This window comes from Meleagris gallopavo, chromosome 5 (genome assembly GCF_000146605.3).
Source record: "Meleagris gallopavo isolate NT-WF06-2002-E0010 breed Aviagen turkey brand Nicholas breeding stock chromosome 5, Turkey_5.1, whole genome shotgun sequence".
Classification (NCBI taxonomy): Eukaryota; Metazoa; Chordata; class Aves; order Galliformes; family Phasianidae; genus Meleagris; species Meleagris gallopavo.
Window position 1 is genome coordinate 5609952 of NC_015015.2, and position 15733 is coordinate 5625684.

Here is a 15733-nt window from a genome sequence, read left to right on the forward strand (position 1 = left end):
TCTAAACATTGATGCAAGAGAAAATTTTATTTAAGTTGTTCTGTGTTATTAAGCACTGATCTTTGTTAGTAACATATCAAACAATGTAGCTCAGTTTCAGATTGAAAATCTTGATTATTTGTACAGAAGTGATCTTTTCTAAGGGAATGATGTAATGAAAATGCATATTAAAAAAGAATCGCAGAATTGCAGGTTTTGGAAGGGACCTCAAGAGATCATTGAGTCCAACTCTCCTTCTAAAGTAGGTACCCTACAGCAGGTTGCTCTGGTAGGCATTGAGATGAATCTTGAATATCTGCACAGTAGGAGAGTCCATAGCCTCTCTGGGCAGCCTGTTCTGGTGCTCCATCACCCTTACCATAAAGAAGTCTTCCCACATTTTTGTATGGAACTTCCTTTGTTCAAGTTTTAGGCCACTGCTCCTTGTCCTGTTACTACGCAGCACCAAGAAGAGCCTGGCCTCATCCATTTGCCTCCCACCTCCCTTTAGATATTCAAAAACATGAACATTAAACATTCCTTTCTATAAAACTTATGGAAAATGCAGTGTGTTTAGTAGTTAGCTGTTTCCAATATCTGATCTTTCTCCTGATTTTCTAAATTGAATTTTATGAAGTTATGTCTGTATTAACTGTTGGTTTAATTTTTCTTTTCTTTTCTTTTTTTTTTTTCAATGTCCAGCAAAATGCCTCAGCAGAGAGAGAGAGTCTGCACGTGGCCTCAAGAAAGGAAGAAAACCAGAGTGTGCAGGAGTGTGATTCCCAGGATGTAAGTTGAGTTCAATCAGGTTTTAATCTAGATGCTGTGAAAACATCAAAGCCCTAGGTGATTACCCATGTGATTTACTTAAGTGATGATGTAACAGTGAAAGTAGACAATCTCATCCACAGTGGGATAGGATCCATAGTTCTAGCTTGTGAAAATATAGAAGAGAGCATCAAAAATATCAGACAGTCACAGTGGTTCTTGAGTGCACTGCTGAGCACTTTCATCTGCACACAACCATCTCCTGTGGAGATGAGCATGGGGCTTGCTGGTAGCAATCATAGCAATGTGTCACAGTATGAATAGAAGACTAGGGAACAGATTCAGGTGACAGAGTACCTTACAAATAAGCTAGATAAATTACACATTTACTCGATGCATTTATTGTTTATTCAACTATAAGCAACTTCTCCTCTGCCACATCCTCTAGAGGGGCAGAGATTAATAGCGTCTCTGCAAGAGTGCATAACTTGCTGTCACAACTTTCTTTATGTCTAAAGAAACATTACCTGTTCTTTATGTCTAAGAAAACATTACATTTTGAGATCTTACTAATAAAGGAGAAGAAAGAATAAAATCTAACATTCTGAAGCTGGAGCTAACTCCACTTGGATTATGACTGAAGTTTGGTTACAGCTTCGGAAAGTTATGAAATATTAAATGAAATATCAGTTAATTTAGGTAGAGCTTTGCTGAACGTTTGTGGAAAGAGTTGCTAACTTTTTACTGAAATGAACACCTTAATCAGGGAGAAAGAAAGAAGATAAATTAAACATTGCTCAACTCAAGGGAATGAGTAAATGCTCATTCATTATCAAAATAGGCAATGACTGACACTGGAAAAAGAAGTATTTTTCCATAAATGCAGGGATTTTTTTGTTTACTTGGACAAGAAAGGTATTATTTTGCACTGCTGTCAATTGTATACTTGTCTGTTTAGTCAAGAGGACTGAAACTGGTATGACTTTTTTTTTTTTTGGAGAAAACAGAGGAAGGCTCTAACTGTAGTCAGAAGTTTTGAGAAGTTGAAGCATTTGTCGAGATTGAAAATAGATTAAGCCTTAACCCTGTTCCCTTCCTCCTTCTAAATGCATTGTAATTCACAGATAAAGAAATGAGATTATACATCTAAGCTTGATTAATGGGATTTAAGCCTTGTTTCCTTTCATCTCTTAATTATCATATTTTAAGACCAATTCTATTTTCTATGGGACTCACCTTTTCATTAAATCCTAAATCTTTAAGGTGTGTTAAATTTATATTTGTCAAAATCTCCTTTATGGAGAAATGATATTAAAACTAGGGAAAACATTCCATGGGGGAGTATAAATTCACTTTGGCCTCCTGGATAGTGCTTCTTATTGGAAAATAAAGGAGGCAAAAGTTTTATTCAGTCTTGCGTTGCTTTTGTTTTGCTATAAATTCATCTTCCAACTGAAAAATGGATATATATTCTATAATTTTGCAGTAATCATAATTTCAACCTGTTCACATAAAAAAGGGAAGTTTCACTCCAATATGCAAAAAAGTCTATGAAACTTCACTGTCTGAGCTTGTAGTGTCTAAGGAATGGCCTTGAGAGCTGAGTTAAAAAATAGATTATTAGGACTGCCATACCTCCAGTGCAATATTTATCCCTCACAGAAACAAAAATGCAGTGTGATTAAAAGATGCCGCTTCTGTTTTTCAGTGTAATAAAGTGGGCAGTGAAGAAGCACGGCCTCTGGGTTACAGGACCACATGAAAGAGTTTGGTCCTTAAAATGAAGGAGTAGATCTCCAAATATGGCAGTATCTGTAGTGTTTTCTAGAAATATGTGTTTTCAGATTGTGGCTGAATACAAAGTATTGTATTTGCTTATCAGGAGGGCATTAAATAATTTATTCCCCAGAGGATTTTCCCTATTTCTGTACTACAGTCCCATTGAAGATTTAGGTGAAATAATCTTCTTTCCTAGGATCCCGCACTTGAACTTTTGATTTTATGCAAGACAAACTTTAAGTGTGAAAACCACTTTTTTTTTTTCGTGAACACAAGTCTTAATTTCTTAATTAAAGAAACGCAAGCAAGATTTTCAGAGAGAACCTACTGAAATAAATTTTTCAAAACACTTGTAACCGTTTTAGAAGTCTAGGGACTTAACTGGGCCACTTTTTGTTGCAGTGATGAATAGTTCTTCCACTTGTTGCTCAAATTTCTTTCTTTCTCTTACATTCACTTTTCATTTGAATGAAAATTGTATAGGCAATGCTATACAATTTTGTGTGTCAGCAGTGTGACAATGACATTGGGATATAAATGTTTTGTCACTATTTTCCTATCTTATGTCAGCAAATATGTATTTTTACAGATAAGAAAGAAATCAAATTAATTATGTTTGCAAAATGAATTAAACATGGTACTTTCTGCAAATAATCTTGTTGTTTTAGAGATATGACCATCTGACCTTAAACAACTGGAAGCAAGTTATTTGCTTAAATAATCATAGAATTGTAGAGTCGTAAAATGGCTTGGGTTGGAAGGGACCTCAAGGATAATCAAGCTCCAACCCCCAATCATATTCTTTCGATAATACAAAGCTGTTATTTGTGCTTATGAACACTATCACTTAGATAAAAATTCAGTCTTGAGAATCCATTCGAACTTTGCTTGCATTTTTAGCCTTTTTTGGTTTTGTGTGTTTGTCAGAAGTTGTACAGCTGCTAAACTCCCAGTGGAGTACAGACCAAGTAGTGAAGAACTTCTGATAGATTCTCATGTGTCGTTGGTTAGAAATTCATTAGAAATTGTGGGGGCGAAGATAAAGACTGGGACTTCAAATAAATATGATCAAAATTCAGATTTTGCTTGAAAATCCAATGTTTCAACACACTTTTTTAGAGTTTTACTCATCTCTTTAATAAAATGTGATTTATGTCTTGGAAGAATTACTGTGGTAAAGACTGACTAGAGAAGAACATGCAGTGTTTCAATTTTTATGTTAAAGGGAAATGGCTAGTTGCTGGTTTCAACCGGATTATGGTCTGTAGGGCTAAACATTCTTTCAGTTATCTCAAATGTGTAAACGTTTTCTTCATGGCTTTACGTACGTCCATTATAATTGATATAGTATATTGGAGTGAGCACAAATAAAATGCTGTTTACAGACAGGATAGGGACAGGCCAAATGAAATTAGCTCATATTTAATATAGATACTGCTGACATCTTTGCTGTCGTGAACTTTGATGTACGACTTGTCATAGCCAGAATTGGGTAGAATACAGTATATAGCACATCTTGTTTCTTTCAAAACATGTAGTTTGTCTAAGACCATAAAATCTTAACTTCGGTTTCACTATTAAAGATATATTTATTTTCTCTCTTCTCAGAGTCATAGGATCACTAAGGCCAGAAAAGACCATTAGAGATCCCCAAGTCCAACCCCAGCCCACCCACACTATGCTCACTGACCACATCCCTCAGTGTCACATCTGGAACATCTCCAGAGACAGTGACTCCACCACCTCCCTGGGCAGCCTGTGCCAATGTGTGACCAATCTAAATTTCCTAGGAGCCTTTTCTGATTCATAAAGACAACTTTGTCCTTTGTCTCTTTTTCATTTCAAATATTTCTTATGTGTGTCATTTACAGCTATCTTGGTAGTGCTAAAACCCAACAAGTTATAAAATGTTTATTTGTTCTTTTCTCATCTTACATTTCTCGCTCTGTGTCCTTGTAGAGTAACTGATGGGTAAAAGTGATAGTGCTTTTATTTACTGCCTTAATTTCCTGCAGTAAACAAACACTGCACGTTCATTAATCATTCCATGACAAAGGACACTGAGTGTTGGACCAAAACTTATCCATGTTTCTAAGCAACCACAGAGTTTACCTTCATTTTTCTCTGTCATCTTCAATTGTAGAGCTTTGATATTATTGTGTTCTCCCTTCTCTTTCCCAAGGAAGTAATGGGAATAAAGAAATCATTATTGTAACAAAATTCCAGTGATGAAAATCATGATAAAATTCTTGAAGTGATTTCAGTAATATTGCTCTGTTACAAATTCTTTAGCAGACCTGGTAAGTAGTTTTCTGGAATAAAATGTAGACCTAACTTGCCTAATAACATTATTTCCACAGCAGAATGACATTGTAATAGTTCAGCTATTCTGTAAATATGTCAATGATTATTGTTCAACTTCAAAAGTTGGAAAAGTTGTATTATTATGGGGAAGAAAAAAAAAGAAATATAAGAATTCAAAATATCCATTCAGTTAGTTCAAGAAATATCTGAAAGTGTTGTCCAGATGCATCAGATCTGATTTTTGGGTGGTCCTTTGTGGAGCCAAGGTTTGGACTCAATGGTCTTTACAGGTCCCTTGCAACTCAAGATACGCTATGGTAAGCGCATACTTCTTTCGGTGGAGAGCTAAAATCTTGTGACCTAGCAAATTTCAGTCTGAGAGGTACATATTAGCAATCTGTATGAACATGTAGACCATTGCCCTTTTAGAAATGAAGAAGCTGCCACATATACAGTAAAGCAAGAGGCCTGGATTATTATGTATGGATTAATAACAATTCAAATACCAAAATAATTACAACATCTGATAGAATTTGTGTAGGAAACATGATTTTGTTTCTCATATTCAGGGTGGTTTTTGTTTTTTTTCCTGTAATGTGAATGCTTTAGCTAATTTTAGCCAAGTCTGTCTTTTAAAGATTTTAGATTGTTTGAACCAGTATTGCAAAATATAAAGTAATATTTGTAAATAGGAATTTGTCAGAATTTATCAGTTTAGCAGAGAATTTCCTATCCACCTGTCATAAATGACATGATTACTTGAGAAACAAACACAACACTTATTCACCATTTAGATAGAATGAGATACCCTTGTAGTTACATCATTTGACAGTTTGCAGATGAAATTGAATAGTTTAATAGCCAAGGAAATGCTGGATTTTGATTGACTTTTTGAAAATTCTTTTTAAATGAAGACGCACTCTTGGCTGATCCACTATTATAATTTATATATCAAGCTGCAAACTTCTACTTTGCTGTATAATTCACTAGCTGAACTGAAAAGCATAACTTCTGAAATTTTGCATGCTTTACTGATCAAGCTGCACATTTTATGACCCGAATTTCATATAAATATGCCTAGCTAATAAAATTGCATACTAAACTAATCAAGATGGAACAATATTTCAAGAACATGCCCAACCTCAATTATCATCTTCTTAAATTTCTCTCTTTACTCTTGCGTACACAAAATGTATTGCTTAAGGCAACACTAATAATGCATTTGTAGCTATCACTATTCAGAATTTTCAGTGCTGTGTTTTAGAGCTTTTAAAATTAAGTGCTCAAACATTAGATGCTTCCCGATATCTTATAATAAAAATGCAGCATATGGAATATAATGAGGAGAATATTTCACAGCATCGCAGAATGGCAGGGGTTGGGAGGAACCTCAAGAGATCATTGAGTCCAACACCCCTGCTAAAGCAGGTACCCTACAGCAGGTTACACAGGTAGGCATCTGTGTAACTCAGATGGGTTTTGAGTATCTCCATAGAAGGAGAATCTACAACCTCTCTGGGCAACCTGTTCCAGTGCTCCATCAGCCTTACCATAACGTTCTGCCATATTTTTGTATGGAACTTCCTGTGTTCAAGTTTTAGGCCATTGCTCCTTGTCCTATCACTACACAGCACCAAGAAGAGCCTGGCCTCATCCATTTGCCTCCCGCCTCCCTTCAGATGTTTATAAACATTTATCAGATTCCCTCTCATTCTTCTTTGCCCCAGGCGGAACAGACACAGGTTACTCAGGCTTCCCTCACACAGCATATGCTCCAGGCCCTCTATCATACTTGTGACTGGACTCTTTGTCCAGTCATTGATCCCTGTCAGTTTTGGACTGGGGAGCCCAGAACTTTATTCTTCTCTTAAAAATAAGCCTGTAATTATAGATAATTTTTAATTATTTTGGCAGATACCCTTGAAAAATCAGAGACAGCAATTTAATGGCAAGGGAAAGCATGCTTCCGCACATAAGATGCAGAGATTGTTGTGCTCAAGTACTTTATTCATGGGTGAGATTCTGAGATATTATACTAATGGTTTTGTGTTTTTTCTCTCCTCTTCATTATACAGGTTGAAATGCTGTTCTTTTTCTGACCTACAATATATTTTGCCCTCTGACTGTTCACCTGCAAATCTTTCATGTTTTCTAAATGTGACAAAGCTGCTAACATTTTATTTAACTTAGTAGTAAATACACCAAATACAGTTCTGCCAGACCCATGCTTTTAGGCATTTGGAAAAAAGCTTACTAAAGTTTCCTAATCTGTCCTCTTACTCTCTAATCTTCAGCAAGGGCTTAATCTACCTTTAATTATTCTATTTTATGTCTTTAAAGAAGAAGTGGTTGTTGTAAGAAACATTTTTTTTTTTATCAACAATACACTGCTTATTCCCTAATATGTAATATTCACCTCACCATTACCAACTATAGTGGGAAAATTATGGAAAGAAGTTCATACCACAAATCACTTCAATTGCATTATCTCAGAGGCTCGCTTTAGTAGCTTAAACTTTTTAATTAACTTCAATTTAATGCTGTTTGCATTGGAAGGATATTTATGTAATTTCTTCATTTTTAATTTGCATGATAGTGTTGATTTTCGGTGTTCTCTGCTGAGTGAGGAATTGTTTATCTGACTGATTTGAAGTGCTGTGGGACGAATTCAGACAATTTCTTTTTTCTGTACAAAATTGTCCAAGAAAAAAGCCTCAAAGCATACTATTTAAACTTCTTTTTCTTCTGTTTCCTTTCCTCTCTTGAGCAAATGGAAAGTATTATATCCTAGAAAAATACCATCTACCATATTGAAAAAAAAACTATATATAAAGGAAGTGGCAGAAATGCTGACAAACTTTCTAGTGGATATTATTGGTTTCTTGTTGAATGTGTGTTTGCCGTCATGTTACTGTGCGCAAAGCACAGATTTATATATTAAGTATTTTTATACTTGTTTTCACTTCTGATTTACACTCCTGATTGTGTAAAGATATTCTGATGTGTCTTAGCCTCAAAGATTTTCCTGGAATTTATGCTGAGGGGAACCATCTCAGGGAAGACATATAAAAATTTGAAAGAAGTCAAGTAATCATTCAGTTGGAAAGAGCCTTTACAACTTAAATACTTTCATTCTCCCTCCATTTGCATGTATTAGTTTTTAATAACAAAACCAGTATACAACTTCCAATGTGAGCAACTTTTAAAGCAATAGCCAAAGACTGTCTATGCTTTACTATGTTTCACATTTTAATTTCTTTGCCTATAGTGTCATTAATTCTAGTCCTGAATGGACATTTAATTTAATTACTGTAGAAATTTTAGTGCCAGTTAAAGACTTAAGCCTTATAATGCAGAAGTGCTTTTGATTTGCAGTCTGATGTGTAATTCTTACAGCATTTTGTTTGTACTATTCACCTCTGTTTTCTATCATTTTAAAAAGTACATTTGCAAAGAAATTGACGTTCTTGTTGGAGTAAAATGACAGTGATAGAGACTCTAACAAGCCTTCCAATACCTTGACATTTCTTTGATTTCTCCACTCAGTAAGCTCTATGATTAGTATACAGAAGAGATCTAGTAGTTCAGACGAGAGAAGAATAATAAAAGAGTCATAGAATCACCAAGGTTGAAAAAGACCTACAAGATCATCCAGTCCAACCATCCACCTATCACCAATAGCTCTCATTAAACCACGTCCCTCAACACAATGTCCAAACGTTCCTTGAACACCTCCAGGGTCGGTGACTCCACCACCTCCCTGGGCAGCCCATCCCACTGCCTGACCACTCTTTCAGAGAAGTAGTATTTCCTGACATCCAGCCTGACTCTCCCCGGGCACAGCCTGAAGCCATTGCCTCCAGTCCTATCACTAGTTACATGAGAAAAGAGGCCAGCACCCAGCGTACTACAACCTCCTTTTAGGTAGTTATAGAGAGTGAGAAGGTCTCCCCTGAGCCTCTCATTCTCCAAACTGAACAATCTCAGCTCCCTCAGCTGCTCATCATAAGGCATGTGCTCCAGACCCCTCACCAGTTTCATTGCTCTTCTCTGGACACCAGAATCCTCAAGTCTACTGTCAATTTTCAATGTTACTATTTCCTCACAGGCAACAGAAGATTGTAATTATTCACCTGTTCCATGATACCACTGAATTTCATTACTCATAATTCATCACGTATAATTTGTTGCACTGGGTTGCCGTGGTGGGAATGGGTTGAGGTTGGACTTAGTGATCTTAGAGGTCTTTTCCAACCTAAGTGATTCTATGAGATAAAAACAGAAGGAAAAAAAAGCTAAATATTAAATTCCTAAAGATTTACAGGAAGATCAGACTACCCAGGGAAGTGTCACCAATGATTGGATTTTTTTTTAATGAGTATTTTAGAGAAAAAAAACAACGCTAATTACCTGTGATATCTGTATTGACAGGTTGGCAAGACATGTTTGGGGAATTACAATAATTCAACATCTCGTTTGAAGACAGCAGAAACAGAGACAAGCTTGCAGGTATTCAATTTCCAACAAATTGTGTTTTTATTAAAAGCTCTTGTAAAGCATTAACTTACTTGAAGTATTTCTACACATTCTATTCTAATGCTTTTGAGGCAGAACTGCTTACTCAGTTCACAGACTTCCACTCTATCAGATTTCAGTTCATCTATTCACAATGGCTCTTGGCTATTAACAGTTTTCAAAACTGTTTCATACTTGACCTGGAGTAGCCTCGTTGTCAAATGACTCAATTTAATACGATTATATCCACAGCATTGGGAAGAGTAGAAGGAAGATGTTATCATTCAGCGATACATCAGCAATTATGGCAAACTGAACTCATTAATCCTACGAATGAAAGTTTTAAATGAATTGTACACCTGTGCTTTTCATTTAATAGACCACAACAAGCAAGTTTAAAAATAAAAATAAAAAACTTAGTCTTGCATGGTTTTTCCACTGTCAAAGGATGCTTGCACTGATGCTGTTTTCACTCTCAGCAGATGTTGCGCAACCCTCCATGGACTAAACCTGAAGATAAAAAATCACCTGAAAAAAATGAGAAAAAGTTCGAAGATTCTGTTAGCACAAAAGAAAAGAAACTGTAAATACCACTAATACGCGTTTACAAATGTTCATCACTTGCTTCCAACTTCACATTCTTTTTAGTCCATAGGCAAGAATAGATCAGATTTCTAAAGCATGCATTTTTCACTACTTTATGAATGTTTGTTAGCTAGTCTAGAATAGACCAATTAGTACCTTTCAGCAATAATCCAAAATGAATGTTTGAAGAAATGCTTTGTAATAAAGTCCAGTTTTTCAACTATTATTATACCTGACTTAGTAATTATGTACTATAAATTAGTTTCTTTGTTAAAAAAGCCATTCCCAGTCTGTTCTATTTAATGTATCTTTATGTCAGATTAGGTTTTAGATCAAGAATTAAGGGGCAGTGAATGCAGAAAAAAAATATATTAAAAATCTATGTAAACCTAGTCAGAGTACAGTGCAACTCATAAGAATAAATGTAAAGATGGGACAATAGGGCTCCATGTATACTTGACTTTGAGTAATACCATTTCACATCTGCTTACTTAATAAAATATCTTTGGTTGCTGTTTTTTCTAACTGCTGTCACTAGTTGTATTTTGAGCCCTGAACTGTTGGCAGAAATGCAGAGTTCAAGGTCAGACGTAGGAAGAGTTGTTTTTAGGATCCAACCAAAAAGTTTTGCAAATGACACTGAGCTAAAATTTCTTAGATATGGAAATCACTTCCATCTTTCATAGTTGCACTCACCTCAGCAATATAAATATACTGGAAACTGTGAAAGTACATTCTGGCTACAGCAGATGACATGTTGGACATACAGCAGAGAAGAGCATTTTAGTTGGCGTGTGTTCTATGATTCCTAGGGTTCTTCTGGTTTCTCATGGGTCATGTACCCTATTGCAAGGGGTCCAAAAGCAGAAAGGAAAAGCAAGAATGTCATCTTGCTGTGCATGTCATCATCAGTAGAATACATGTACCTCAGGATTGAGAGGGAAACATTTCAAGAACTAGTGTCTTAGGAGCAATTCACTGCCTAATAGAAATGCTTTCCTTTTGCATATGAGATGTTTTAAGCAGCCGTAACTCCTAAGTTCCCTGTCTGTACACAGCAGTACATTGCAACAGTTCCTAGACTGAAAATATTATACTCATATTACTTTGCTTTTTCTTGCTTCTGAATCAGAAATGCATTTCATTCTGATGTTTTGTACATGCTTCCCTACTCTGAAGTGAATGTTGCAGAATGGTAGGTTTTCTTGCCAGGAGAAATCTCAAGAATTGTGAAAAGAAACTCAAAAGCTGACTAAACGATGGCAAAGTACTTCTCAGCAAAGTCAAACTAATGTCAACAAAAAGATTATCCATGTCAAGCATCAAAAGAAGTGAAATCCTGGATACAATAATAATCAGAACAGAGATGTGGGTTTTCACAGCTGATCTTGACCAGCATCATCAAATTGTACCCATCAAATTCAACAAGCAAGTCTTGTGATCCTGTCACAGCAACAGTCTGCACCTAATTCCAAATATGTCAAAAACAGAACTTTTTATGCATGTGAAATTGAAGTATCCAAGGTATGGACTGTGAAGAGGCCATTAAAGCTGTTTCAAGCATCCATTTGGAAAGAATATATATCTTCAAGAGCACATCCCAGAGAAATGAGGTAAGCCATCCTACTTGGCATTCATTTCACATTTCTGAGGAATTCGGCAGTTGTAGTTATTATAGCTGCACCTTGCTGCTGTGTCAAGAGATGTCTTGGGGTTGGTGCCAAGAACGTGAAAAATAAAGTGCCTTAAAAGTCAGCAGCAGTCTAGCTTTTTATACTCGCATGCCTGTATGCTTTCATTTCTATATGTCCCTTTTTCTAAGTGATCGTGAAGATCAAGTGAGACAGCCAAATGAAGCAGTGTTGGTGGGGAGAATTAACCCTCGTGTTTTGCTTAAAGCTTTGGAAATAAGTTATGTTCATCTCAAAGATTATTTGGCTACCTTTGTATAGGACATTGGTTGCTGCTCATTTTCAGTGTGATTTAAGTTTGGTGTCTTAGAGATGATGCCAAGGGGGATCCTTACTTGTCTTTGTACCAATTGCTTTTAGAACAATCCACATGATGATTCAGAATGAAGAAAAATAATGATGGATAAATTCTTCTTCTACCTGTATGTGGCGTGAATGTATTTCATGTAATTTGTTGGTGTGGCTTAAAAAAAACTGCTATTCTGAGGTGTATATTTCCCCTCAGTGGATCAGTGACCATTCTTTCATTGCAGCCATCACTGTGGGTAGATGTACATCCCAGTGCTGGGATGTAAGCAAACAGATCTTGGCATTTCTTCTGATTTGTGGCTATTAGGCCTTACAGAGAACTTGATCATTAAGAAGCTTCAGCTTATACAATTTTAGTCACAGTTGTGCTTTGTTGTATTTAGAGTACTTCAAAACTCCTTCTATAATCAGCTTTACAGAGAACTGTGTGGCTGGGCCTCCCCCCACTACAAGGATCCATCACTCTACAGAGCAGAACGTCTTAAGAAAGTGTTTTGCAATGCCATACAGTTGCCTGGCAACTAAGTCATGGATCATACCCTTCTCTTTAAAAATAAAGATTATTTATTAGGCTTAGCCATTAGATATTCCAAAATATAATGGTTAAAAGCAATTTCCAGTTGAAGAATTCACCATTTAAAACTTCTGTTTGAATTTTCCCTTTGTATAATAGGGTTCATCTCTGAATTAATGTCTCTTTCTATCAATCTGTATGCATTTGTAAACATAAAAATGTGTATTAGATACTCATATTTATGGATTTATATATATATATGATATCACAGAATCAGAGAATTGTAGGGGTTGGAAGGGACCTCTAGAGATCATTGAGACCAACCCCCCTGCCAAAGCAGGTTCCCTACACCAGGTCACACAGGTAGGCGTCCAGGCGAGACTTGAATATCTCCAGAGAAGGAGACTCCACAACCTCCCTGGGCAGCCTGTTCCAGTGCTCCGTCACCCTCACCGTGAAGAAGTTCTTATGCACATTCGTGCGAAACTTCTGCAGCTTATGTCCATTTCCCCTCGTCCTGTCTCCACGTACCACTGAAAAGAGACTGGCCTCACCGCTATGTCTGCCACACCTCAGATATTTATAGACCTGGATCAGGTCCCCTCTCAGTCTTCTTTTCTCAAGGCTAAACAGACCCAGTTCACTTAGCCTTTCTTCATAGGGGAGATGCTCCAGGCCCTTCACCATCTTTGTGGCCCTCCGCTGGACTCTTTCCAAGAGATCCCTGTCTTTTTTGTACTGGGGAGCCCAGAACTGGACACAGTACTCCAGATGAGGCCTTACCAGGGCAGAGTAGAGGGGGGAGGATCACCTCCCTCGACCTGCTGGACACCCTCTTCTTAATGCACTCCAGAATATATATCATATATATCATATATAGAGTCATGGAATCATCAGGGTTGGAAAAAACCTCCAAGATCATCCATTTCAATCATCAACCTACCACCGTTTCCCCCACTAAACCATATATATCATGTGTGTATGTATGAGTGAGAGCATATATAAATAAAAACTTCTGGAGAGCAATTTTACCCCTATAAGGTGTTACTTACCATTATAAAATTTGTAACTAAGAAGTGCTCAATTTACCAAAAAGGCAAAGATCATGGAAATGCCTATATACAAAAATGAAACAGTAAATTTTACTAATTTTCTTGTGAAAAAAAAAAGAAAAATCTACTTTAAAAGTGTTTAAGCCTATTTTGTTTAAAAAGGGTCATATTCTGTAGTTAAATGTGGTATGCCATTTTGTTAGCATACGTATTTCACAAGACTGGTTTAGTCATCAAGAAGCATAAATGTTTTAGTGCTTCTCCACTTAAGAAATAAGACAGTAAAGTCCAATGTTGACCTTTCATAATGGGTGTTATATAGAGAAGGTATTTTTATTCAATTATCCAGTGACTTCTGAAATCTGTAATTTTTTTCTGTTATAATGAGCTATGAAAAGCTGGAAATTACAGTGGTTGTCCACTTCAGATGCATGTGTTATGGTGTGCTCAGAATGACACATTTCTTATTTCCCCACTTTTAGTCCAGTTATGATTCTCAGATTAAAAGGTGTTCTATAAGGATATGAAATATTAGTACAATTTCATTGCTTCCTTGCTTAATAAATAAATTTCTCAATGGAAAGCTTCAGAATGGATTTTCCAGATTTCTGGAAAAATTTTGAAACTACTTAGTGACAGATAGAAATATACACATGAATTCTTCTTTCTTCTATTCTGTGTACTCTGAGAATTATTTTATACACACACACGCACACATATATATTCTGATGAGATATTTATCTTTAAGAAGTCAATTTTGCATATAGACTCAACTCAATAATTAGTTTATACAAATGAATGATTAAAAAAAAGGATTAGTCATTAGATTATGATTTTAGAATGATTATAAGTTTGAAAATGACATCCAAGATCATCTAGTCCAACCATCCACATACCAGAAATATTACCCACTAAACCACATGACATGAATTTTTGTCCCTCATTTTAGTATTTAATTGCAGGATAAGTAAGATGAATAGTGAATAGCATAGTACGTTGTTATTGTATATTCTCTATTTGAATTTTTAGAGGGAGACTCCTAGTAATTAACTTATGAAAGATAGAAAAGAAACTTGCTGTTGGTCCTTTTAAGCACAAAAGAAAGTATAGAAGGAATTGAAATGTGGCACACTGTGACAGTCAGTACCCTACTAATATTTAAAGTTATCACAACCACGCAGTGATTGATTCCTTTGTACTTGACCATTGAACAATTCAATTTATAGATTCACATACTATAATTGACACAAGATGGGAATTATTTGCTGGTGTCTGGGATGAATTAAATGAAAGTATACACTTCATTTGTAATAACTGTCAGAAATGCATGAGGTCTGCACTGAAAGTAATGCTTCCTATTTTATTAAGATGACAGAGGTAGATGTTGGTGATATGGCAGTAGAGGTTGAACCTTCCCACCAGTGTTTTGTTCCATTTTGTTGCCGTGTGACAGATGGCAGCAGAGGGGCAGCCTGACAAATGATATCTGTTGTGGAAGTGTATATGAAGCAAAAGGATGTCATTCAGTTCCTCTATGCAGAAAAAATGGCACTCATTGATATTCACTGATGTTTGCTGAACATTTATGGAGACCAAACAGTGGACGTGAGCACAGTGAGGTGGTGGGTGGTATATTTCAGCAGTGGCAGAGGTGGATCACTGCCACTGGTGTAGCCTTTTATTAGGGCAGTATGCAACTCTTGTTCTTGCCCTGCTGTGCACAACAGTGAATCAATGAGCATTTATGAACAATAATGGTAGTAAATTGTAGCAAATGCATGGAAACCTGGATATTCAGTGTGTGTATGTCTGCCTTGTAGCTGTAACTGCAATGGAACACTTTCATGAACACTGTGACAAGCAAATAATATTTTGGCATATCAAGAAATATTTGGTTAATCGTCTGTCTTTGTCAAATATTGACCTACAGATGTCACGTCCAGACAGATTTCATTTCATATGCGTCAGATAATGGCCTCTCGCTTTCTTCCTTTCGTCTCTTCATCTTTTCTGCTGTCAACCTGTCAGCTGGGGTGTCAGCTTCAAGCATGATGTTCATATTAAATGCTGCTGCGGTAGGTGCTGATATGATCCAGCATCGTGTCCCATTGACAAAAGACATGTTCTGCACATGCATTGAGTCGCATCCCTCTGGTCACTGACCATGGACAGCTGATTTAGCACAGAGCTTGTTGGATGAGCATCTGGCATCCTGGCTGAGGGACTGTGTCTGAGAA

The 15733-nt window shown here is 36.4% G+C and overlaps 1 protein-coding gene across 1 annotated transcript; it reads left to right on the forward strand.

The window, feature by feature from the left end:
* Positions 1-160: 160 nt before the first annotated feature.
* LOC104910961 (leucine zipper protein 2-like) lies at positions 161-10154 on the forward strand. The gene is made up of 4 exons (XM_031553358.1): positions 161-241; positions 682-768; positions 9262-9339; positions 9828-10154. The coding sequence occupies exons 1-4, from the start codon at positions 161-163 to the stop codon at positions 9930-9932; spliced, it is 351 nt and encodes a 116-aa protein (XP_031409218.1). The 3' UTR covers positions 9933-10154.
* Positions 10155-15733: the final 5579 nt, after the last annotated feature.

Bases quoted from the DNA above. Each gene is read 5' to 3' on its own strand.
- LOC104910961 (XM_031553358.1), top strand. From the start codon at position 161: ATGCATATTAAAAAAGAATCGCAGAATTGCAGGTTTTGGAAGGGACCT. The intron at 769-9,261 runs GTAAGTTGAGTT...CTGTATTGACAG, and splicing joins AGGAGTGTGATTCCCAGGAT to GTTGGCAAGACATGTTTGGG. The intron at 9,340-9,827 runs GTATTCAATTTC...CACTCTCAGCAG, and splicing joins AAACAGAGACAAGCTTGCAG to ATGTTGCGCAACCCTCCATG.